Source organism: Rhinopithecus roxellana, chromosome 8, assembly GCF_007565055.1.
Source record: "Rhinopithecus roxellana isolate Shanxi Qingling chromosome 8, ASM756505v1, whole genome shotgun sequence".
NCBI lineage: Eukaryota > Metazoa > Chordata > Mammalia > Primates > Cercopithecidae > Rhinopithecus > Rhinopithecus roxellana.
The window spans coordinates 6,289,682-6,316,137 of record NC_044556.1 but is presented as its reverse complement, the minus strand read 5'-3'; the positions used below and the strand labels follow the sequence as shown (position 1 = coordinate 6,316,137).

The window sequence follows — 26,456 nt, the reverse complement described above, 5'->3', positions numbered from 1 at the left end:
AGGGGAGACTATGGGGTCTGCTGCCTGTGTGACTAGAGATGGGTCTTTCTTTGGAGCTGGGGCAGAGCAGAGCTTGAGTAACTGCTGTCCTCCTATCTCCTTTGCTGAAGAAGAGGACCTATGGGTTTATGAGGAGGGGTAGCTCCTGTTCTGCTTGGTGTAGAATCAGGGGCATGTGGACATGACTTGAATACTCACTGCTGGTGGTGGGCACAGAGCTCCAATAGGTGAAACCTGCATAGAGAAGGAGGCAGGAGAGTGCGTAAGGGTTAAGGAGACATTGGTGACCAAATAGGGGTCAAGGCTACCCTGGTGCAAAGGAATGAATTTCATGGTACAGGGGCATTTGAAGATTTCCTATCAGCATCCTCACATCAGGAAAGAATGCCCTGAGGGAATACATCCACGGTGATAAAGAAACTATGAAGTCCAGACCTTCATCATCCCATGTAAAACACATGACAGAATTTTCAATTGCCAGGCAGGAAGTGTGACCTCTAGTTAGAGATTAGAGGCTGCTCAGCAAGAAGGAAGAGACTTCAACCACATCACAGCCACTCACCATTGACATAGAGACTGTTCCTGTCCAGGGTGTAGGGGCCCAGCTCTTTGATGCCGTTGGTCATCTGGCTCAGCTCCCAGTACAGCTGCTCCCTGTCCAGTCCAGGGCTTTGAGGGGTAAGGCGGTGGGTACAGATGGCATCCACTCCAGTGTCTGCCCCATCATTCTCAGACCTGGGGAAGGTAGGTGGGGAGAATGACAATGAAAAGATTACCTAGGATGGGTCTTGAGATTGCTGAGAGAAGGATGGCAAGTAACCAGAGGAAATGAGAAACCTGGGAAAGAGGTGAGAAGCCACACTTAGATTCTCTGAGTGTGCAGACTACTGGCTTGTTGGGACTGTGAGCAGAGTCATGAACACAACAGTTTTGATAAAAGTGCAAGGTGAGGCTGGGCACGGTGGCTCACACCTGTAATCCCAGCACTCTGGGAGGCCGAGGCGGGTGGATCACCTGAGGTCAAGAGTTTGAGACCAGCCTGACCAACATGGAGAAACCCTGTCTCTGCTAAAAATACAAAATTAGCTGGGTGTGGTGGCCCGTGCCTGTAATCCCAGCTACTCAGGAGGCTGAGGCAGGAGAATCGCTTGAACCTGAGAGACAGAGGTTGTGGTGAGCCGAGATCATGCGACTGCACTCCAGCCTGGGCAACAAGAGTAAAACTCTGTCTCAGTAAAAAAAAAAAAAAATATGCAAAGTGAATCCTGCATTCTCACGGCATGGGGACAGGAGAGCCCAGATTTGAGGTCAGTGAAGAGCTGGAAATGAGGATGAAAGCACGTGGCTGAGGCATGATTGTCTTGAGAGAAATCCTGGAGACAGAATTTAAGAACTAAATGAAAGAGAGGGGCAGGGAAAGGAGGAAATTCAGAGGGATGACCGGGATAGGGGCTCAATCCTGATGATGGACAATGCAGATTCTCTCTGTTGAAGTGGGGTGTGGGGGTGTTACTATCAGGAGACACACTGGTCCTGAAGCCAGTGACTCCTGAATCCCATCCTTGGTGAGGATATCCCTAGGAAGTGCAGCAAGGAAGCAGTGCAAAGTCTTTGGAGTGAGAATAATTGGGACAGCCAGGCTGGCTATTCTAGCCTCACCTGAGGGAGATCAGTCTGCAGCCAGAGTACAGAGGGCCGACACTGGAGTTCTTGAACAATGGACCAAGCTGTGGAAGAGGAAGAGAGAGGTGAGTAGGAGGGCTAAGGTTCCCGTGTGTGGGTGCAGAAATAAGGTGAGCAAGGCATGGCCCAGTGGGTGAGGCTGGCTTCAGTGGGCATGGCTGGCCTCGGTGGGCGAGTCTTGCATCTCTTGGGTCAAGGACGAAGTGGGTACATTCTTCTCCCATTACCCTGGCTTGGATGTTGTAGGAGGCACTGAGTATCTGGCTCAGGGCAGAGTGAGGAGGATGGGGCACTAACCAGACCCTGCAGGACCCTCTCTGTGCTGTTGAACTTCCTGGAGCCAGGGTGATGCATGTCCTCCCCATACTGCAGATTGGTGATGGTGAAGTTGAGGGTGAACGGCACCAGGAGAGGAACAGCTGCTGTAGTGGGAATTGAAAATAAATACTGTATTCAAAGTAGAGAAAATAGGAGTTTGCAATATACTTATCTTTAAATATAGGCAGCATTTCAATTGACTGACAAAATAAATACTTACCATGCCTCCCTTGTCTTCAGTGACTGAATTTATTTTTTAAAGGATATTATATAAAATAGTAGTTAGATGCTGAGCATAGCTCTTGGTTCATATTCAGTGCTCAATATTGTCTGATGTTACCTGTTACCTTTATTATTGCCATTATCATCCTTGCTATCATTGTCACAATCACAATCATTATTATCACCACCACCATAATAGTCTCCACCATGACCACGACAAACATCATCATCACCACACTCAATACGTCACTATTATCATCATAACCCCATGACCATCTCTGGCATCATCCTCATCACCATCATTGTTATTGTCATCAACATCACCAGTTTCGTCATCACCATCATCAACAGCACCACCAACACCACCATCATCCTCACTAACATCATAACCGTCACTGACATCATCCTCATGTCCATCATCATCATGGTCGGCAACATCAACACCATTATCATCAGCATCACTATCATCATCATCATCATCATCATCATCATCATGATGAACAGCACCACTACCACCATCATCAACAGCATTACCATCATGATCATCATCATCGTCGTCTTCAACAACTAGCACCACCACCACTATCATCAACACATGAATAAAAAAGCTCACTGAGGGCAAAGACACTTTTATTGGTTTTGTTTTCCTTGCTGTATCCCTTAGGTGTGGTACACAGTAGGTGGCCAACAAATATTTTTGGTCCACTCACTATTACCAGATGTACTGTACTTTTCCATCTTTATTTGAGTGAAAATGGCAGAGATGTTCACACTCATCAGGCATGCTATAACAGAGATGTCATTGACTGGTACTTACCTGTGGGGCTGAGGAGGAAGGATGGAGTCCCTGAGGTTCCAAGGTCCACTGTGGAGGTCCCAGGAGCTGAGGAAAAGTCCTCATCAGTGAAAGCACAAAACACTCTCATGGCAGAAATGGCAAGACAGGGGACTATCATGAGGTCTGTTGCATGTGGGCTTCAGGTGGGTCTGTCTTTGGAGCTGAGGCACAGGGAAGCTTCAATAACTTCGGCCTTCCCACCTCCTTTGCTCATGAGGACTTATGGGTTTATGAGGAGGGCAGCTCCTGCTTTGCTTGGTGTAGGATCAGGGGCATGTGGACATGAGTTGAATACTCACTGCTGGTGGGGGCCACAGAGCTCCAATGGGTGAAACCTGCATAGAGAAGGAGGGAAGAAATTGTGTAAGGATTAAGGAAATGTGGGGGACACAATAGGGGTCATGGCTATCCTGGTGCCATGGGACAGGGACCATTAAAGATTTCCTATCAGCATCCTCATAACAGAGAAGAATGCCCTGAGGGAATGCAGTTCACAATGATGAAGAAACCATGAAGTCCAGAACTTAGTCACCCCATAGAGAGCACATAACAGAATTTTCAATGGTCAGATGAAGAGTGTGCCCGCAAGCCAGAGATTAGAGTCTGCCCAGCAGGGAGGAAGAGACTCCAACCACACCACATCTGCTCACCATTGATATAGAGACTGTTCCTGTCCAGGGTGTAGGGGCCCAGCTCTTTGATGCCATGGGTCAGCTGGTTCAGCTCCCAGTACAGCTGCTCTCTGTTGAGTCCAGGGCTTTTGGGGTCAAGATGTTGGGTGCAGATGGCATCCACTCCAGTGGCTGCCCCATTCTTCTCAGGCCTGGGGAAGGCAGGTGCGAGGAATGCAATCAAAAGATTAACTAGGAAGGGTTTTGAGATTGCTGAGGGAAGGACAGCAAGGAACCAGAGGAAATGAGAAGCCTGGGAAAGAGGTGAGAAATCACACTTAGTTTCTCTGAGTGCACCAACCACTGGTTTGCTTTGAACTGCAAGCAGGGTAATGGATACACGAATGTTTATAAAAGTGCAAAGTGGCCTGGCACGGTGGCTCATGCCTGTAATCCCAGCACTTTGGGAGGCCAAGGCGTCAGATCACTTGAGGTCAGGAGTTCAAGACTAGTCTGGTCAACATGGTGAAACCCCGTCTCTATGAAAAATACAAAAATTAGCTGGGTATAGTAGCGGGTGCCTGTAATCCCAGCTACTCTGGAGGCTGAGGCAGGAGAATCACTTGAACATGGAAGGCAGAGGTTGCAGTGAGCTGAGACCAGTCTGGTGTGCAGTTAGACTACGTTTCAACAATGAAATAATAAAATAAAATAAAATAGTGCAAGTTGAAACCTGCATTCTCATGGCATGGGGACAGAGACGCCAGACTTGAGAGCAACGAAGATCTGGAAATGAAGATGAAAGCCTGTGGATGAGGCATGATCGTCTTGAGAGAAATCTTGGGGACAGAATTTAAGACCTAAAGGAAAGGGAGGTGCAGGGACAGGAGGGAATTCAGAGGGATGATCAAGGTAGAGGCTCAATCCCGATGATGGACTATGCAGATTCTCCCTGTTGAGGTGGAGTGTGGGGGTGTTACTATCAGAAAACACATTGGTCATGAAGCCAGTGACTCCTGAATTCCACCTCTAGTGAGGATATCCCTAGGAAGTGCAGCAAGGAAGCAGTGCAAAGTCTACTGGAGTGAGAACAAGCGGGGCACCCAGGCTTGATCTTCTAACGTCTCACCTGAGGAAGGTCAGTCTGCAGCCAGAGTACAGAGGGCCGACACTGGTGTTCTTGAACACGGGACCAAGCTGTGGAGGAGGGAGAGGGAGGTGAGTAGGAGGGCTAAGTTGCATGTGTGGGTATATAGGACAGAAGTTAGGTGGGCAGAGCAGGCATCAGTGAATGGGGCCGGCTTCAATGGGCATGGCTTGCATCTCCTGGGGCAAGGGTGAGGTGGGTGTGATCTTCTTCCATTGCCTGGCATGGATGATGTAGGAGGTACTGACTGTCTGGGGTGGGGCAGAGTGAGGAGGGTGGGGCACTAACCAGACCCTGCAGGACCCTTTCTGTGGTGTTGAACTTCCTGGACCCTGGGTGATGCATGTCCTCCTCGTACTGCAGGTTGGTGATGGTGAAGTTGAGGGTGAATGGCACCAGGAGAGGGCCAGCAGCTGTAGTGGAAGTGGGAAGCAAACACTATGTTCAAAGTAGAGAAAATAGGAGTTTGCAATATACTTATCTTTAAACATGTACAGAATTTAAATTGAGTGACAAAATATTTACCATGCTTCCCTTGCCTATAACAATACAATTTATTTTTACAAACATATATTATATAATAGTATTTAGTTGCTGAGAACTGCTCCTGGTGCATATTCAGTGCTCAATATTGTCTGATGTTATCTATTATCTTTATTGCCATCTTCATCCTTGCTATCATTGTCACCATCACCATCATTATTATGATCATCACTGCCATAATAATCCCCATCATGACCACCACAAACATTATCATCACCACACTCAACGCATCATCATTATCATCATAACCCCACAACAATCACTGGCATCATCGTCATCACCATCATTGTCATTGTCATCAACATAACCACTACCAACATCAATATCATCAGTACCATGGTCACCATCATAAACAGCATCACCACAATTATCATCATCATCACAATTAATACATCATCATTACCATCATAACCTTCACAACCATCACTGACAACATCCTCAAGTCCATCACCATAATCATTGGTAATATCACCACCACCATCATCAACATAATCCCACTCAACATGTCATTATTACTATCATAACCACCACCACCACCATCATCATCACATGAACACAAGCTCACTGAGGGCAGAGATGCTTTTATCGGTTTTATTTTCCTTGCTGTATCCCTACGGTCTGGCACACTGTAGGTGGCCAATAAATTTTTTTGGTTCACTCAGTATCACTAGATTTACTATGACTTTCCATCTTCATTTGAGTGAAAATGGCACAGATGTTCACATTCATCAGGCATGACCTAATAGACATGTCACTGACTGGTACTTACATGTAGGGCTGGGGAGGGAGAATGGAGTCCCTAAGGTCCCAAGTTCCACTGTGGAGGTCCAAGGAGCTGAGAAAAAGTCCTCATCAGTGAAAGCAGAAAACACTCTCATGGCAGAAATGGCAAGAAGGTAGACTATTATGAGGTCTGCTGCATGTGGGCTTGAGCTGGGTCTGTCTTTGGAGCTGGGGCAGAAGGGAGCTTGAGTAACTTCTGCCTTCCCCGCTCATTTGCTCAAGAGGAGGACTTATGGGTTTAAGAAGAGGGGCCAACTCCTGCTCCACTTGATGTAGGATCAGGGGCATCTGGACATGAGTTGAATACTCACTGCTGGTGGTGGGCACAGAGGTCCGATGGGTGAAACCTGCATAGAGAAGTAGGGAGGAGGCTGGGTAAGGGTTAAGGAGATGTGGGAGATGCAATAGGGTTCAGGGCTACCCTGGTGCAATTAAATGAGTTTCATTGGGCAGACGCCATTAAGATTTCCTATCAGCATCCTCCCAAAAGGGAACAGTGGCCTGAGGGAATGCAGTTCATGATAAAGAAGAAACCACGAAATCTAGAACTCAGTCAGACCATGTAGAGCATATGACAGAATTTTCAGTAGCCAGGAAGGGGGCGTGACCTGAAGCCAGAGATTAGAGGTTGCACGGCAAGGAGGAAGAGATTCCTACCATATCACAGCTGCTCACCATTGACATAGAGGCTTTTCCTGTCCAGGGTGTAGGGGCCCAGCTCTTTGATGCCATGGGTCAGCTGGCTCAGCTCCCAATACAGCTGCTCCCTGTCCACTCCAGGACTTTTGGGGTGAAGACGGTGGGTGCAGAGGGCATCCACTCCAGTGGCTGCTCCATCCTTCTCGGACCTGGGGAATGTAGGAGGGGAAATGACAATGAAAAGATTGCCTAGGACTTGTCTTGAGATTGTTGAGGGAAACATATCAAGGAACCAGAAGACATGAGCAACCTGGGAAAGAGGTGAGAAGCCACACTTAGATAATCTGAGTACACAAACCACTGTCTTAGTTGGGACTGCAAGCAGAGTCATGGATATAATAATTTTATAAAAGTGCAAGGTGAAACCTGCATTCTCATGGCATGGGAACAGGAGAATCCAGACTTCAGACTAGTGGTGAGCTTGAAAGGCTGATGAATGTATGTGGATGAGGCATGATTATGTTGAGAGAAATCCTGGGGACAGAATTTAACTCCTAAATGAAAGGGAGGGACAGGCAAAGGAGGGAATTCAGAGGAGTGATCAGGGTAGTGCCTCATTCCTGATGGTGGACCATGAAGATTCTGCATGTTGAGGTGGGGCATGGGGGTGTTACTATCAGGAAACAACTGGTTTTCAAGTCAGTGACTCCTAAATTCCCTTTTTGGTGATGATATCCCTAGGAAGTGCAGCAAGGAGACAGTGCAAAGTCCTTTGGAGTGAGAACAATTGGGGCAGCCAGGCTGGCTCTTCTAAAGTCTCACCTGAGCAAGGTCAGTCTGCAGCCAGAGTACAGAGGGCCAACACTGGTGTTCTTCAACATAGGACCAAGCTGTGGAGGAGGGAGAGGGAGGTGAGTAGGAGGGCTAAGGTGTGTGTGTGTTAGTGGCAGATGTGAGGTGGGCAGAGCAGGCACCGATAAGAAGGCCTGGTCTCTGGGGGCAAGGCTTGCATCTCTTGGGGGCAGGGGTGAGGTTGGGGCTACCTTCTTTCATGATCTTGGCATCTATGATGTAGAAGGGAATGGGTATCTGGGGCAGGGCACACTGAGGAGGGCAAGGCACTAACCAGATTCTGCAGGACCCTCTCCGTGGTGTTGAACTTCCTGGAGCCAGGGTGATGCATGTCCTCCTCATACTTCAGGTTGGTGATGGTGAAGTTGACGGTGAATGGCACCAGGAGAGGGCCAGCAGCTGTAGTGGGAATTGAAAATAAATACTGTGTTCAAAGTAGAGAAAATAGGGGTTTGAAATCGACTTATCTTTAAACATATGCAAAATTTAAATTGAGAGAAAAATATTTACAATGTCTCCCTTGCCTATAATAATACAATTTATTTTTATAAAGTATATTATATAATAGTAGTTAAATGTTGAGCATAGTTAGCTGTACATATTCAGTGTTCAATATTGTCTGATGTTATCTATTATCTTTATTATGACCATGATCATCGTCGCTATCATCGTGAGCATCACCATCATTATTATAATCGTCACCATGATCATCCCTATCATGACCACCACAAACATAATCATCACCACACTCAATACATCATCATTATCATCATAACCACATGACCATCACTGCCATCATCCTCATCATCATCATTGTTATTGTCATCAGCATCACCACTATATCATCAACATCATTAGTATCATGGTCACCATTATAAACAGCACCACCACCATCATCATCATCATCACACTCAGCACATCATTACCATCATAACCTTCACAACCATCACTGACAACATCCTCATGTCCATCATCATCATTGTCAGTAACATCACTACCACCATCATCAACAGCCACTCCATAATCATAAGTCATCATCACTCTCAATATGTCGTTATTACTGCTACCACCACCACCACCATCATATCATCACATGAACACAAGGTCACTGAGGGCAGGGATGTTTTTATTGGTTTTGTTTTCCTTGCTATATCCCTAGGGTCTGGTACACTGTAGGTGGCCAATAAATTTTTTTGGTTCACTCAGTATCACTAGATTTATTATGATTTTCCATTTACATTTGACTGAAAATGGCAGAGATGTTTACATTCATCAGGTATGATCTAATACAGATACCATTGGCTGGTACTTACTTGTGGGGCTGTGGAGGGAGGATGGAGTCCCTAAAGTCCCAAGTTCCACTGTGGAGGTCCCAGGAGCTGAGAAAAAGTCCTCATCAGTGAAAGCAGAAAACACTCCCATGGCAGAAATTGCAAGAAGGTAGACTATTATGAGGTCTGCTGCATGTGGGCTTGAGCTGGGTCTGTCTTTGGAGCTGGGCAGAGGGGAGCTTGAGTAACTTCTGCCTTCCCAGCTCATTTGCCCAAGAGGAGGACTTATGGGTTTAAGAGGAGGGACCAGCTCCTGATCCACTTAATATAGGATCAGGGACATCTGGACATGAGTTGAATACTCACTGCTGGTGGTGGGCACAGAGGTCTGATGGGTGAAACCTGTATACAGAAGGAGGGAGGAGACTGGGTAAGGGTTAAGGAGATGTGGGGGACGCAATAGAGTTCAGGACTATCCTGGTGCAATTAAATGAGTTTGATGGGACAGGAGTCATTAAAGATTTTCTATCAGCATCACCACAACAGGGAAGAGTGCCCAGAGGGAATGCCTCTCATGATAATCCTCTCATGATAATGAAGAATCCATGAAGTCCAGAACTTAGTCATCCCATGTAGAGCATATGACAGAATTTTCAATGGCCAGGTAGGGAGTGTGCTCCCAAGCCAGAGATCAGAGATGGCACAGCAAGGAGGAAGACACTCCTACCATATCACAGCTGCTCACCATTGACATAGAGGCTGTTCCTGTCCAGGGTATAGGGGCCCAGCTCTTTGATGCCATGGGTTAGCTGGCTCAGTTCCCAGTACAGCTGCTCCCTGTCCACTCCAGGGCTTTTTGGGTCAAGATGGTGGGTGCAGAGGGCATCCACTCCAGTGGCTGCTCCATCCTTCTCAGACCTGAGGAAGGTAGGAGGGGAAATGACAATGAAAAGATTGCCTAGGACTTGTCTTGAGATTGCTGAGGGAAACTTGTCAAGGAACCAGAGGAAATGAGAAACCTGGGGAAGAGGTGAGAAGCCACACTTAGATTATCTGAGTACACAGAACACTGTCTTGGTTGGGACTGCAAGCAGAGTCATGGATATAATAATTTCATAAAAGTGCAAGGTGAAACCTGCATTCTCATGGCATGGGAACAGGAGAACCCAGACTTCAGACTAGTGGTGAGCTTGAAGGCTGATGAATGTATGTGGATGAGGCATGATTATGTTGAGAGAAATCCTGGGGACAGAATTTAACTCCTAAATGAAAGGGAGGGGCAGGGAAAAAAGGGAATTCAGAGGGGTGATCAGGGTAGTGCCTCATTCCTGATGGTGGATTATGAAGATTCTGCATGTTGAGGTGGGCATGAGGGTGTTACTATCAGGAAACAACTGGTTCTCAAGTCAGTGACTGCTAAATTCCCTTTTTGGTGATGATATCCCTAGGAAGTGCAGCAAGGTTTTGGAGTGAGAACAATTGGGCAGTCAAGCTGGCTCTTCTAAAATCTCACCTGAGCAAGGTCAGTCTGCAGCCAGAGTACAGAAGGCCAACACTGGTGTTCTTCAACATGGGACCAAGCTGTGGAGGAGGGAGAGGGAGGTGAGTAGGAGGGCTAAGGTGTGTGTGTGTGTTAGGGGCAGATGTGAGGTGGGCAGAGCAGGCACCAATAAGAAGGCCTGGTCTCTGGGGGCGAGGCTTGCATCTCTCGGGGACAGGGGTGATGTTGGGGCTACCTTCTTTCATGATCTTGGCATCTATGACATAGAAGGGACTGGATATCTGGGGCTAGTCAGAGTGAGGAGGGCAAGGCACTAACCAGACTCTGCAGGACCCTCTCCATGGTGTTGAACTTCCTGGAGCCAGGGCGACGCATGTCCTCCTCGTACTTCAGGTTGGTGATGGTGAAGTTGAGGGTGAACGGCACCAGGAGAGGGCCAGCAGCTGTAGTGGGAATTGAAAATAAATACTGTGTTCAAAGTAGAGAAAATAGGGGTCTGGAATAGACTTATCTTTAAACATATGCAAAATTTAAATTGAGAGAAAAATATTTACCATGTCCCCCTTGCCTATAATAATGCAATTTATTTTTATACAAGTATATTATATAATAGTAGTTAGATGTTGAGCCTTGCTAGTTGTGCATATTCAGTGCTCAATATTGTCTGATGTTATCCATTATCTTTGTTATGGCCATCATCATTGTTGCTATCATTGTCATCATCACCATCATTATCATTATCACCATGATCATCCCCATCATGACCACCACAAACATAATCATCAGCACACACAACACGTCATCATTATCATCATAACCACATGTCCATCACTGGCATCATCCTAATCACCATCATTGTTATTATCATCAGCGCCACCACTACCATCATCAACATCATCAGTACCATGATCACCTTCATAAACAGCATCATCATCATCATCATCATCATCATCATCATCACACTCAGCACATCATTATCATCATAACCTTCACAACCATCACTGTCAACATCCTCATGTCCACCATCATCATTGTCAGTAACATCACCACCACCATCATCAACAGCAACGCCATAATCATAAATCATCATCACACTCTATGTCGTTATTACCGTTACCACCACCACCACCATCATCATCACATGAACACAAGGTCACTGAGGGCAGGGATGTTTTTATTGGTTTTGTTTTCCTTGCTATATCCCTAGGGTCTGGTACACTATAGGTGGCCAATACATATTTTTGGTTCACTCAGTACCACTAGATTTATTATGATTTTCCATTTTCATTTGATTGAAAATGGTAGAGACGTTTACATTCATCAGGCATGATCTAATACAGATACCATTGACTGGTACTTACTTGTGGGGCTGGCGAGGGAGGATGGAGTCCCTGAAGTCCCAAGGTCCACTGTGGAGGTCCCAGGAGCTGAGAAAAAGTCCACATCAGTGAAAGCAGAAAACACTCTCATGGCAGAAATGGCAAGAAGGTAGACTATTATGAGGTCTGCTGCACATGGGCTTGAGCTGGGTCTGTCTTTGGAGCTGGGCAGAGGGGAACTTGAGTAACTTCTGCCTTCCCAGATCATTTGCTCAAGAGGAAGACTTATGGGTTTAAGAGGAGGGGCCAGCTCCTGCTCCACTTAATATAGGATCAGGGACATCTGCACATAAGTTGAATACTCACTGCTGGTGGCGGGCACAGAGGTCCGATGGGTGAAACCTGTATAGAGAAGGAGGGACGAGACTGGGTAAGGGTTAAGGGGCTGTGGGGGACTCAATAGAGTTCAGGACTATCCTGGTGCAATTAAATGAGTTTCATGGGACAGGGGTCATTAAAGATTTTCTATCAGCATCATCACAACAGGGAAGAATGCCCAGAGGGAATGCCTCTTATGATAACGAAGAAACCATGAAGTCCAGAACTCAGTCATCCCATGTGGAGCATATGACAGAATTTTCAATGGCCAGGCAGGGAGTGTGCCCCCAAGCCAGAGATTAGAGGTTGTACAGCAAGGAGGAAGAGACTCCTACCACATCACAGCTGCTCACCATTGACATAGAGGCTGTTCCTGTCCAGGGTGTAGGGGCCCAGCTCTTTGATGCCATAGGTTAGCTGGCTCAGTTCCCAGTACAGCTGCTCCCTGTCCACTCCAGGGCTTTTGGGGTGAAGACGGTGGGTGCAGAGGGCATCCACTCCAGTGGCTGCTCCATCCTTCTCGGACCTGGGGAAGGTAGGAGGGGGTATGACAATGAAAAGATTGCATAGGACTTGTCTTGAGATTGTTGAGGGAAACATATCAAGGAACCAGAGGAAATGAGAAATCTGGGGAAGAGGTGAAAATCTGCACTTACATTATCTGAGTACACAGACCACTGTCTTGGTTGGGACTGAGAGTAGAGTCCTGGATATAGTAATTTTTATAAAAGTGCAAGGTGAAAACTGCATTCTCATGGCATGGGGACAGGAGAATCCAGACTTGAGAGTAGTGAAGAGCTTGAAAGGGGGATGCATGTATGTGGATGAGGTATGATTGTCTTAAGAGTAGTCCTGGGGACAGAATTTAACACTAAATGAAAGGGAGGGACAGGCAAAGGAGGGAATTCAGAGTGGACCACGAAGATTTTGCATGTTGAGGTGGGGCATTCGAGTGTTACTATCAGGAAACAACATGTTCTCAAGTCAGTGACTCCTGAATTCCCCTTTTGGTGAGGATACCTAGGAAGTGTAGCAAGGAAGCAGTGCAAAGTCTTTTGGAGTGGGAACACGTGGGGCAGCCAAGCTGGCTCTTCTAAAGTCTCACCTGAGCAAGGTCAGTCTGCAGCCAGAGTACAGAGGGCCAACACTGGTGTTCTTCAACATGGGACCAAGCTGTGGAGGAGGGAGAGAGAGATGGGGAGGAGGGAGAGGGAGGTGAGTAGGAGGGCTGAGGTGTGTGTGTTAGGCGCAGATGTGAGGTGGGTGGAGCAAGCACCAATGAGCCGGGCCGGTCTTTGTGGGTGGGGTTTGCATCTCTCGGAGGGAAGGGGTGAAGTTGGTGCTATCTTCTTTCATCACCTTGGCATGGATTTGATGTAGAAGGGACTGGATATCTGGGTCCGGGCAGAGTCGGGAGGGCAGGGCACTAACCAGATTCTGCAAGACCCTCTCTGTGGTGTTGAACTTCCTGGAACCAGGGTGACGCATGTCCTCCTCGTACTTTAGGTTGGTGATGGTGAAGTTCAGGGTGAAAGGCACCAGGAGAGGGCCAGGAGCTGTAGTGGGAATTGAAAAAAAACACTATGTTCAAAGTCAAGAAATAGGGGTTTGGAATAGACTTATCTTTAAACATGTGCAAAGTTTAAATTCAGAGAGAAAAGATTTATCATGTCTCCCTTGCCTATAATAATACAATTTATTTTTATAAAAGTAGATTATATAATAGTAGTTAGATGCTGAGCATAACTATTCATGCATATTCAGTGCTCAATATTGTCTGATGTTATCTGTTATATTTATGATGGCTGGTCATCGTCATCATTGCTATCATTTTCACCATCATAAACAGCACCACCACCACCATCATCATCATCATCATCACACTCAACACATCATCACTACCATCATAACCTTCACAACCATCACTGACAACATCCTTATGTCCATCATCATCATTGTCAGTAACATCACCACCATCATCATCAACAGCATCACTACCATCATCAATTATCATCACACTCAACCTGTCATTATTACTGTCATAACCACCACTACCATCATCATCATCACATGAACACAAGCTCACTGAGGGCAGAGATGCTTTTATTGGTTTTGTTTTCCTTGTATCTCTAAGGTCTGGTACACTGTAGGTGGCCAATAAGTTTTTTTGGTTCACTAGATTTACTATGATTTTCCATCTTCATTTGAGTGAAAATGGCACATACGTTCACATTCATCAGGCATGATCTAAGGGAGATGCCATTGACTGGTACTTACTTGTGGGGCTTGGGAGGAAGGATGGAGTCCCTGAGGTTCCAAAGTCCACTGTGGAGGTCCCAGGAGCTGAGAAAAAAATCCTTGTCATTGAAAGCAGAAAATAATCTCATGGCAGAAATGGCAAGAAGTTAGACTATTATGAGGTCTGCTGCATGTGGGCTTGAGCTGGGTCTGTCTTTGGAGCTGGGGTGGAGAGGAGTTTCAATAACTTCTGCCTTCCCAGCTCCATTGCTCAAGAGGAGGACTTATGGGTTTAAGAGGAGGGGCCAGCTCCTGCTCCACTTGATGTAGGATCAGGGGTATCTGGACATGAGTTGAATACTCACTGCTGGTGGTGGGCACAGAGGTCCAATGGGTGAAACCTGCATAGAGAAGGAAGGAGGAGACTGGGTAAGGGTTAAGGAGATGTGAGGGGTACAATAGGGGCCATGGCAATCCTGGTGCAATTAAATGAGTTTCATGGGACTGGGGCCATTAAAGAATTCCTATCAGCATCCTCATAACAGGGAAGAGTGCCCTGAGGGAACACAGTTCACGATAATGAAGAAACTGTGAAGTCCAGAACTTAGTCATCCCATGTAGAGCAAATGACAGAATATTCAATGACCAGGCAGGGAGTGTGACTTCAAGCCAGAGATTAGATTCTTCCCAGATTCTAGAGGGAAAAGACTCCAACCACATCACAGCTGCTCACCATTGACATAGAGACTGTTACTGTCCAGGGTGTAGGGGCCCAGCTCTTTGATGCCATTGGTCAGCTGGTTCAGCTCCCAGTACAGCTGTTCTCTGTTGAGTCCGGGGTTTTTGGGGTCAAGATGGTGGGTGCAGATGGCATCCACTCCAGTGGCTGCTCCATCCTCCTCGGGCCTGGGGAAAGTAGGTAGGGAGAATGACTACGAGAAGATTACTTAGGTTGTGTCTTGAGACTGATGAGGGAAAGATAGTAAGGAACCAGAGGAAATGAGAAACCTGGGAAAGAGGTGAGAAGCCACACCTGGATTTTCTGAGTGCACTGACTATTGTCTTGCTTGGGACTGTGAGCAGAATCACGGATACAACCATGCTTATCAAAGTGCAAGGTGAAACCTACATTCTCATGGCATGGGGACAGGAGAGCCCAGACTTGAGTCCAGTGAAGAGCTAGAAATGGGGATGAAAGCACATGGATGAGGCATGATTGTCTTGGGAGAAATTCTGGGGACAGAATTTAACACCTAAATGAAAGGGAGTGGCTGGGGAAGGACGGAATTCAGAAGGATGATCAGGGTAGAGGCTCAATCCTGATGACGGACCATGGAGATTCTCCCTGTTGAGGTGAGGTGTGGGGGTGTTACTATCAGGAAACACATTGGTCCTGAAGCCAGTGACTCCTGAATTCCCCTTTTGGTGAGGATATCCCTAGGAGGTGCAGCAAGAAGGCAGTGCAAAGTCTATTGGAGTGGAAACAATTGGGGCAGCCAGGCTGGATCTTCTAAGGTCTCACCTGAGAGAGATCAGTCTGCAGTCAGAGTACAGAGGGCCAACACTGGTGTTCTTGAATACGGGGCCAAGCTGTGAAGGAAGGAGAGGAAAGAGAGGAGGGCTAAGGTGCGTGTGTGGGGGAAGAAGTCAGGTGTGTGGAGCAGGCACCAGTGCGCAGGGCTGGCCTCAGTGAGCAAGGCTTGCATCCTTTGCGGGCAAGGGTGAGATGGGTGCAATCTTCTTCCACAGTTCTGGCTTGGATGATGTAGGAGGGACTGGGTATCTGGGGAGGGGCAGGAATAAAGTGGATAGGGCTCTCACCAGACCCTGCAGGACCCTCTCTGTGGTGTTGAACTTCCTGGAGCCAGGGTGATGCATGTCCTCGTACTGCAGGTTGGTAATGGTGAAGTTGAGGGTGAATGGCACCAGGAGAGGGCCAATGACTGTAGTTGGAATGGGAAATAAACACTATGTTCAAAGCAGAGAAAATAGGAGTTTGCAGGAGACTTATCTTTCAATATATGTAGAATTTAAATTGAGTGACAAAATATTTACCATGCCTCCCTTGCCTATAATAATACAATTTACTTTTATAAAAGTATATGATATAATAGTAGATGCTGAGCATAGCTTTTGGTGAATATGTATTGCTCAATACTGTCTGATATTTTCTGTTAACTTTATTGTCACCATCATCACCATCACCAAGATTGTCACCATCACCATCATTATTATCATTGCCACTGTTATCACCACCATGATAATCCCCATCATGACTACCACAAACATCATCACTCTCAACACATCATCATTACCATCATAACCCCACCACCATCACCAGAATCATCCTCATCACCATCATCGTTGTCATCAACATCACTACTACCATCATCGAGATCACCACTATCATCATTATAAACAGCAACACCACCACTATCATCATCTCACTCAATACATCATAATTACCATCATAACCTCTGCCACCATCACCAGCATCATCCTCATCACCATCACCATCATCATCAACATCACTACCGCCATCATCAACAGTATGACCATCATCATCATCATCATCATCATAAACAATGTCACCATCACCACCATCATCATCCCACTCAACACATCATTATTACCATCATAACTATCACCACCACCATCATCATCACAAGAATACAAGCTCACTGAGGGCATAAGTTGTTTCAAAATTGATTTTCTTTTCCTTATTGTATTCCTGGGGTCTGATACACAGTAGGTGGCCAAAACAAATTTGTCCACTCACTATCACTAGATTTACTTTGATTTTCCATCTTCATTTGAGTGAAAATGACAGAGATGTTTACATTAATCAGGCACGCTCTCATAGATATGTCATTGACTGATACTTACTCGTGGGGCTGGAGAGGGAGGATGGAGTCCCTGAGGTTCCAAAATCCACTATGGAGGTCCCAGGAGCTGAGGAAAATTCCTCGTCAGTGAAAGCAGAAAGCACTCTCTTGGCAGAAATGGCAAGGGGGAGACTATTTATGGGGTTTGTTGCATGTGTGGCTTGAGCTGGGTTGGTCTCTTGAGCTGGGCAGAGGGGCGCGTGAATAAATTCTGCCCTCCTAACTTGTTTGCTCATGAAGAGGACTTATGGGTTTATGAGGAGGGGCAGCTCTTGCTCCTCTTGGTGTAGGAACTGGGGCATTTGGACATGAGTTGAATACTCACTGCTGGTGGTGGACACAGAGCTCCGATGGGTGAAACCTGCAAAGAGAAGGAGGGAGGAGAGTGGGTAAGAGACAGGAGAGGTGGGGGACCAAATGGAGGTCAATGCTACCCTGGTGCAATGAACTGAGTTTCATGGTACAGGGACCATTGAAGATTTCCTACCAGAATCTTCACATCAGGAAAGAATGCCCTGAAGGAACACAGTCCACAATGATAAAGAAACCATGAAGTTCAGACTTTAGTCATCCCGTGTAGAGCACATGACAGAATTTTCAAAAGCCAGGCAGGGAGTGTGACCTCTAATTAGAGATTAGAGACTGCCCAGCAAGGGGGAAGAGATTTTAATCACATCACAGACACTCACCATTGACATAGAGACTGTTCCTGTCCAGGGTGTAGGGGCCCAGCTCATCAATGCCATTGGTCAGCTTGCTTAGCTCCCAGTACAGCTGCTCCCTGTTGAGTCCAGGGCTTTTGGGGTCAAGGCGGTGGGTGCAGATGGCATCCACTCCAGTGGCTGCCCCATCCTTCTCGGGTCTGGGGAGGGTCAGTGGGAAAAATGACAATGAAAAGATCATCTAGGAAGGGTCTTGTGATTGCTGAGGGAAGGACAGCAAGGACCAGAGAAATGAAAAACCTGGGAAAGAGGTGAGAAGCCACATCGACTCTTAGTGCATGCACTATTGGCTTGCTTAGGACTGTGAGCGGAGTCACGGATACAATTACTTTTATAAAAGTGCAAGATGAAACTGACATTTTCATGGATGGGACAGGGGGCCAGACTTGAGCCCAGTGAAGTGCTGGAAATGAGGATGAAAGCACGTGGATGAGGCATAATCATCCTGAGAGAAATCCTGGCGACAGAATTTAACACCTAAACGAAAGGGAGGCACAGGGAATGGAGGGAATTCAGAGGGATGATAAGGGTAGGGGCTCAATCCTGATGATGGGCCATGCAGATTCTCTCTGTTGAGGTGGGGTGTAGGGGTGTTACTATCAGGAAACACAGTGATCCTGAAGCCAGTGACTCCTGAATTCCAGCTTTGGTGAGGATATCCCTAGGAAGTGCAGCAAGGAAGCAGTGCAAAGTCTTTTGGAGTGAGAACAAGTGGGGCAGCCAAGCTGGAAATTCTAAGGTCTCACCTGAGTAAGGTCAGTCTGCAGCCAGAGTACAGAGGGCTGACACTGGTGTTCTTGAATAAGGGCCTGAGCTGTGGAGGAGGGAGAGGGAGGTGAATAGGAGGGCTAAGTTGTATGTAGGAGCCAGGCAGAAGTGAGTTGGGCAGGGCTGGCTTCGGTGGGTGAGGCTTGCATCTCTTTTTGTTTGTTTGTTTTTTGAGATGGAGTTTCACTTTTTAGCCTAGGCACAATCTTGGCTCACTGCAACCTCTGCCTCCCAGATTCAAGTGATTCTCTTGCCTCACCCTCCCAAGTAGCTGGGATTACAGGCATGCACCACCACGCTCAGCTAATTTTGTATTTTTAGTAGAGATGAGGTTTCATCATGTTGGCCAGGCTGGTCACAAACTCCTGACCTCAGTGATCCACCCGCCTTGGCCTCCCAAAGTGCTGGTATTACAGGCGTGAGCCACTGCTCCCGGCTGAGGCTTGCATCTCATGGGGCAAGAGTGAATTGGATGTGATATTCTTCCATTGCCCTGGCATAGATGATGTAAGGGGGACTGGGTATCATGAGCAGGGCAGAGTGTGGAGGGCAAGACACTAACCAGACCCTGCAGGACCCTCTCCGTGGTGTTGAACTTCCTGGAGCCAGGGCGACGCATGTCTTCCTCATACTGCAGGTTGGTGATGGTGAAGTTGAGGTTGAATGGCATCAGGAGAGGGCCAACAGCTGTAGTGGGAGTGGGAAATAAACATTATGTTCAAAGTAGAGAGAATAGCACTTTGTAATAACCATATGCAGCAATTAAATTGAGTGACATAATAAATATTTTCCATGCCTTTCTTATCTATGATACAATTTATTTTCTAAACTAGATTATATAATAGTAGTTAGATGCTGAGCATAGCTCTTGGCACATACATAGTGCTCAATATTGTGAGGTGATATCTGTTATCTTTATTATCACCATTATCATCATCACTATCATAGTCATCATTATTATTGTCATCACAAGTACCACCTGCACCACCATGATGATCCCCATCATGACCACCACAAACATCATCATTACCATCATCACATTCAACGTATCATTACCATCATAACCCCACCACCATCACCGACATCATTCTCATCACCATCATCGTCATTGGCATGGACATTACTGTCACCATCATCAACAATGTCAGTAGCATAATAATCATCATCATCATCAACACCATCACCATCACCATCATCATCATCACACTCAACATATCGTTACCATCATAACCCCACCACCATCACCGACATCATTCTCATCACCATCATCGTCATTGGCATGGACATCGCCGTCACCATCATCAACAATGTCAGTAGCATAATCATCATCATCCTCATCATCAACACCACCACCATCACCATCATCATCATCACACTCAACATATCGTTACCATCATAACCCCACCACCATCACCGACATCATTCTCATCACCATCATCGTCATTGGCATGGACATCGCCGTCACCATCATCAACAATGTCAGTAGCATAATCATCATCACCCTCATCATCAACACCACCACCATCACCACCATCATCATCATCACACTCAACATATCATTACCATCATAATCCCACCACCATCACCGACATCATCCTCATCACCATCATTGTAATTGTCACTGACACCACCATTACCATCATCGTCACTAGCCTAATAATAATCATCATCATCACCACCACCACCACCATCATCACACTCAACTTATCATTATTACCATAGTAACCCCCACCACCATCACCAGCATCATTTTCTTCAACATCATCACCATCACCATCATCATCATCATCATCACCAACAGCACCACCACCAACATCATCATCATGACAAGAATACAAGCTCACCGAGAGCAGAGATTTTGTATCGGTTTTGTTTTCCCTGCTGAATCTCTAGGATCTGGTACACACTAGGTGACCAACAAATCTCGTTGTATGTAACTATTTTATATCAGTAAATCACTGTCAGTAGATTTGCTATGACTTTCCATCTTCATCTGAGTAAAAATGACAGAGATAGCATGCTCTAATAGAGATGTCATTAACTGGTACTTACTTGTGGGGCTGGGGCTGGAGGATAGAGTCCCTGAGGTTCCCACATCCACCGTGGAGGTCCCAGGAGCTGAGGAGAAGTCCTCATTAGTGAGAGCAGAAAGCACTACCATGGCAGAAATGCCAAGAGGCAAGACTTTTATAGGGTTTGCTGCATGTGGGCTTGAGCTGAGTCTGTCTTTGAAACTGGGGCAGAGAGGAGCCTGAATAACTTCTGCCTTCCCAGCTGCTTTGCTCAAGAGGACTTATGGGTTGGTTTATGAAGAGGGGCAGCTCCTGCTTTGCTTGGTGTAGAATCATGGGCATGTGGAAATGAGTTGAATACTCACTGCTGGTGGCGGACATAGAGCTTTGATGGGTGAAACCTGCATAGAGAAGGAGGGAGGAGTGTGGGTAAGTGATGAGGAGATGTGGGGGACCAATTAGGGGTCAGGGCTACCCTGGTGCAATGGAAAGAGTTTCATGCAACAGGGATCATTAAAGGTTTCCTATCAGTGCCCTCACATCAGGGAAGAATGCCCTGATGGAATTCATTCCATGATGATGAAGAAACCATGAAGTCCTGGCCAGGTGCGGTGGCTCAAGCCTGTAATCCTAGCACTTTGGGAGGCCAAGGCAAGGTGGATTATGAGGTCAAGAGATCGAGACCATCCTGGCCAACAGGGTGAAACCCTGTCCCTACTAAAAATACAAAAATTAGTTGGGTGTGGTGACATGCATCTGTAGTCCCAGCTACGCGGGAGGCTGAGGCAGGAGAATTGCTTGAACCCGGGAGGCGGAGGTTGCAGTGAGCTGAGATCATGTCACTGCACCTCAGTCTGGCAACAGAGCGAGACTCCGTCTCAAAAAAAAAAGATAACATGAAGTCCAGAACTTAGTCATCCCATATAGAGCACAGGGACAAATTTTCAATTGCCTGGTAGTGCGTGTGACCTCAAGCCAGAGGTTACAGGCTGCCCAGCAAGGAGGAAGAGGAAGAGCCTCCAACCACATCACAGCTGCTCACCGTTGACATAGAGACTGTTTCGGTCCAGGGTGTAGGGGCCCAGCTCCTGGATGCCATTGGTCAGGTTGCTCAGCTCCCAGTACAGTCGCTCTCTGTCCAGTCCGAGGCCTTCAGGGTCAGGGCGATGTGTGCAGATGGCATCCACTGCTGTGGCTGATCCATCCTTCTCTGGCCTGGTTAAGAACCTACATATGCTTAGTCAATCCACCTCTCCATCCTTTTGTCCTTCCTTTCCACTCTTTGTCAGCCCCTACTGCGAAATCTGGGGAAACTATGGTTAACAAGAATGTGGCTCTCAGTCCGGGCACAGTGGCTCATGCCTGTAATCCCAACACTTTGGGAGGCTGAGGCGGGTGGATCACAAGGTCAAGAGATTGAGACCATCCTGGCCAACATGGTGAAACCCTATCTCCACTAAAAATGCAAAAATTAGCTGGGTGTGGTGGTACGTGCCTGCAGTCCCAGCTACTCGGGAGGCTAAGCCAGGAGAATTGCTTGAACCCAGGAGCCAGAGGTTGCAGTGAGCCAAGATCACGCCACTGCACTCCAGCTTGGGCAACAGAGCAAGACTGTTTCAAACAAACAAACAAGCAAACAAACAAAAAGAATGCGGCTCTCATCAGAGAGATGCCTACCATTAACAAATTACTAGGATTATTAGTGGAAGCAGAAAGCATTACCATGGCAGAAATGCCAAGAGGTGAGACTTTTATAGGGTTTGCTGCATGTGGCTTGAGCTGAGTCTGTCTTTGGAACCGGGGCAGAGGGGAGCTTGAATAACTTCTGCCTTCCCAGCTGCTTTGCTCAAGAGGAGGGCTTATGGGTTTATGAGGAGGGGCAGCTCCTGCTTTGCTTGGTGTAGGATCCTAGGATAATAATGCCAGGGATCTGCATGGCCCCAAATAAGCCTCCTAAGGTACCAGATGTGTGACAGCTGTACTTAGGGTCAATCTGTAATCCGTGACAGTGGCCCTTGTACTGGTGCGCGTAGCAGTGGCCCTCCTATTGGTGCCCACGGCACGGTCTTTTCAAATGGTGGGACCAGAAGGTTCAAGTAATCCTCTCTAGATCCTATGGACCAACAGGGCTAGGAGATTTGTTATGAAACTTAAGGGACCTAAATGGCTTGGGGAAAATGCCCTTTGTGGCTGGTCTGTCTGAAACTGTGGCTGGTCCAACAAGCAGTCAGAAGGTCTTCATGTCTCCGCACCTGTTCCTGGCCACAGGACATGGACTCACCTACCTGGCCACCCACTATTGAGTGATTAGAGGAAAAGGGGTTCCTATGTCCCAGGGTTGTGAGTAGCTCTATAGTAGGAATGACTTTATAGTAACAACTACCATTTATTAAACACTTCCTATGCAGCAGGCCCAGCATTTTGTATTCATAATCACATATTTTCATCCTCAAAGCATCCCTCTGGGTTGGTACTGCTCAATTGCCCCAGTCAGTACTATACTAATTATATTATGTATAACACAATTATATATAACATAAAATATATAAATATGTAGATCTGTAAATATAAATTTAATATAGAAATATATATAATATTGTTTTGCATTTTATACATTATATTATATAGCATATATAATATATATCATTATACCTCTACCTAACATATATTAAATTGGTTTATATGTAACTATTTTATATAATCATACAACTATATAACTATTGTGTAACTATGTTTTATATAACTACCATATAACTCTACCTAACATAAACTGATTTATATATAACTATTGTATATAACTACATAACTATTTTTATATAACTACCACGTACTTTTAGATGCTTCTTGACTCATGATGGTATTATGTCCTGATAAACCCATGTTTTTTATTTTCTTTATTTGTTTTTGTTTTCTTTTGCTTTTGGAGGTGGAGTCTCACTCTGTTGCCCAGGCTAGAGTGCAGTGGTGTGATCTTGGCTCACTGCAACCTCTGCTTCCCAGGTTCAATCCATTCTCCTGCCTCAGCCTCCCGAGTAGCTGGGACTGCAGGTACCCGCCACCACACCCAGCTAATTTTTGTATTTTTAGTAGAGATGGGTTTTCTCCATGTTTGCCAAGCGGATCTTGAACTACTGACCTCAGGTGATCCACCAGCCTCAGCCTCCCAAAGTGCTGGGATTACAGGCGTGAGTCACGCACCCAGCTTGTTGTTTTGTTTTTTGGAGACAAGAGTCTCTCTCTGTCATCCAGGCTGGAGTGTGGTGGTGTGACCTTGACTCACTGCAAACTTCATCTCCTAAGTTCAAGTGATTCTCATGCTTCAGTCTCCTGAGTAGCTGGAACTACAGCTGTCACACCACGCCTGGCTAATTTTTGTAGTTTTAGTAGAGACAAGATTTTGCCATTTGGCCAGCCTGGTCTCAAACTCCTGGCCTCAAGTGATCCACCTGCCTCAGCCTCCCAAAGTGCTGGGATTACAGGTGTGAGCCACCATGCCCGGCCCTGATAAACCATTGTGAATTGGAAATACCATAAGTCAAAAATGCCCTGTAGCCAGGCGTGGTGGCTCATGCCTGTAATCCCAGGATTTTGGGAGGCCAAGGTGGGAGGATTCCTTGAGCCCAGGAGTTCAAGGCCACCTGGGCAACATGGCAAGACCCTCCTCTCCACAAAAAAATTGAAAAAAAAATAGGCAGGTGTGGTGACACACACCTGTAGTCCCAGCTACTCAGGAGGCTGAGGTAGGAGGATCACTTGAGCCCAGGAATTCGAGGCTGCAGTGAGCTATGATCGCACCACTGCATTCCAGTCTGGGTGGCAGAGCAAGACTCTGTCTTAAAAATAAAAATAAAAATTGACTATACCTAACCTACAGAACATGATAGCTTAGCCTATCCTACCTTAAACATGCTCTGAACCCTTACATTAGCCTACAGTTGGGTAAAATCACCTAACACAAAGCCTATTTTATTATAAACTGTTGAATATATCATATACTTTATTGAATACTGTACCAAAAGTGAATGACAGAATGGTTGCATGGGTGTTGAAGGTATGCTTTCTACTGAATGCATATTGCTATGGCATTATCACAAAGTTTGAAAAATCGTAAGTTGAATCATTGTAATTCATGGACTGGTTATATATAGAATATATACTAGATATATGTAGTAGTTATATGTATCCACATGTATACTATATATAATATATGTATATATGACATGTATTTATACTTATATACTTTTATATTATATATTTATACATATTATATTACTATACATGATATATATTATATGTAACATATATAATATGTTATAACATGTTATATGTTAACGTCAGATATGTTATATATATCATATATCATATATAACATAAGTTATCCATATATGTTATATATGTTTATATCATATATAACTATATATAATGTATGTGTTATATGTGGTATATAATACATAACAAATATAATATATACATTATATAGCAATTATATAATATATAATTATATATCATATGTCATATATAACATATACATTATATGTAACATAATCTATATTAAACTGATTTATAACATTATATATGTTATATGTAACATGCAATATGTTATAACATATATTATATTATAGCATATATTATATGTTAATGTCAGATGTTATATACATCACACATATGTTACATACATTATATAACATAAAAGTTACACATATATGTTATATATGTATAGATTATATTATATATAATAATACATAATGTATATGTTATATGCTGTATATAATATATAACAACTATACACACATTATATATAACAATTATATAATATATAAATATATATCATATATAACATATACATTATATGTAACATAATGTATATGTTATAGATAACATGTACTATATGTTATAACATATAACATGTATACAATATAACAATATGTGTAATATATACATTATACATAACATATGCTGTATATGTATATAGCATATGCATATGTCTATAAACATGCGTTTATAAAATATGCCTCAATATGTATATACAATATATGCCTATATATGTATTTTATGTATATAATATGTCGGGAAACAGGGCACAGAAGGTGTCAGGCACTTGCTCAGGGTCACAGATCTCAGTAAATGGCAGAGCTGGGTTGGTTTAGAGCTGAGGTCTGCCTGAGTTCACCAATGCTCTTAGCCACTAGGGCACTCTGTCCCCGCTTCCCCCGGGAATGAAAGGAAGCTGGAGGTAGATGACTGATAAAATGGGACCCTTGGGAGAGACACACTTGGAGATTCTGTGAGAGAGGTGTGAAAGGTGAGAATGCCAGGCAGGAAATGATATCAACCAACGTCTACCCAACAGACCTGCCCTTTCCAGCACTCAGGGACAGTGCCCTCGGCGCCTCTCAGTCTCCCTCAGACCAGCCAGGCCCTCTGTGGCTGCATTCTGAGTCACTCAAGAGCTGACCTCCTGTGTGTAAGGGCTGAACGCCTTCCTTTCTTCCCCTCTTAGATTCTCTGGGAAAGTTCCTTTAGAGGGAAGTCAGATTGGGTTTTCCACATGTTGCAAGGGAGCAGAAGAGGCAGTGCCACCTAAGGGATAGGAGTTTGGATCTAGAACCTGAAGTGCTGGAGCTGCTTCGTGTGCCCTGGCACAAGCCACTTAACCTGGGCCTCAGTTACCCCTTCTGCTCCTGCTTCATGAGACTGTTGCAAACACTGATGAGGCATTAAATATA

General features: G+C 45.5%; 1 protein-coding gene across 1 annotated transcript in view; it reads right to left on the bottom strand.

The window, feature by feature from the left end:
• Positions 1 to 26,456, bottom strand: part of MUC16 (mucin 16, cell surface associated) — a 222,716-nt gene that overhangs the window by 59,888 nt on the left and 136,372 nt on the right. The window contains exons 19-50 of the mRNA XM_030936547.1: positions 21,773 to 21,945; positions 21,096 to 21,131; positions 20,771 to 20,836; positions 19,281 to 19,405; positions 18,697 to 18,764; positions 17,918 to 18,090; positions 17,554 to 17,589; positions 17,230 to 17,295; positions 16,165 to 16,286; positions 15,866 to 15,933; positions 15,077 to 15,249; positions 12,094 to 12,129; positions 11,770 to 11,835; positions 10,727 to 10,851; positions 10,421 to 10,488; positions 9,653 to 9,825; positions 9,274 to 9,309; positions 8,950 to 9,015; positions 7,911 to 8,035; positions 7,607 to 7,674; positions 6,821 to 6,993; positions 6,457 to 6,492; positions 6,132 to 6,197; positions 5,108 to 5,232; positions 4,802 to 4,869; positions 3,712 to 3,884; positions 3,361 to 3,396; positions 3,041 to 3,106; positions 1,981 to 2,105; positions 1,660 to 1,727; positions 563 to 735; positions 199 to 234 (exon numbers count right to left, since the gene is read on the bottom strand). Coding sequence (XP_030792407.1) covers positions 199 to 234; positions 563 to 735; positions 1,660 to 1,727; positions 1,981 to 2,105; positions 3,041 to 3,106; positions 3,361 to 3,396; positions 3,712 to 3,884; positions 4,802 to 4,869; positions 5,108 to 5,232; positions 6,132 to 6,197; positions 6,457 to 6,492; positions 6,821 to 6,993; positions 7,607 to 7,674; positions 7,911 to 8,035; positions 8,950 to 9,015; positions 9,274 to 9,309; positions 9,653 to 9,825; positions 10,421 to 10,488; positions 10,727 to 10,851; positions 11,770 to 11,835; positions 12,094 to 12,129; positions 15,077 to 15,249; positions 15,866 to 15,933; positions 16,165 to 16,286; positions 17,230 to 17,295; positions 17,554 to 17,589; positions 17,918 to 18,090; positions 18,697 to 18,764; positions 19,281 to 19,405; positions 20,771 to 20,836; positions 21,096 to 21,131; positions 21,773 to 21,945 — 3,014 coding nt within the window. The remainder of the gene's footprint in view (positions 1 to 198; positions 235 to 562; positions 736 to 1,659; positions 1,728 to 1,980; positions 2,106 to 3,040; positions 3,107 to 3,360; positions 3,397 to 3,711; positions 3,885 to 4,801; positions 4,870 to 5,107; positions 5,233 to 6,131; positions 6,198 to 6,456; positions 6,493 to 6,820; positions 6,994 to 7,606; positions 7,675 to 7,910; positions 8,036 to 8,949; positions 9,016 to 9,273; positions 9,310 to 9,652; positions 9,826 to 10,420; positions 10,489 to 10,726; positions 10,852 to 11,769; positions 11,836 to 12,093; positions 12,130 to 15,076; positions 15,250 to 15,865; positions 15,934 to 16,164; positions 16,287 to 17,229; positions 17,296 to 17,553; positions 17,590 to 17,917; positions 18,091 to 18,696; positions 18,765 to 19,280; positions 19,406 to 20,770; positions 20,837 to 21,095; positions 21,132 to 21,772; positions 21,946 to 26,456) is intronic.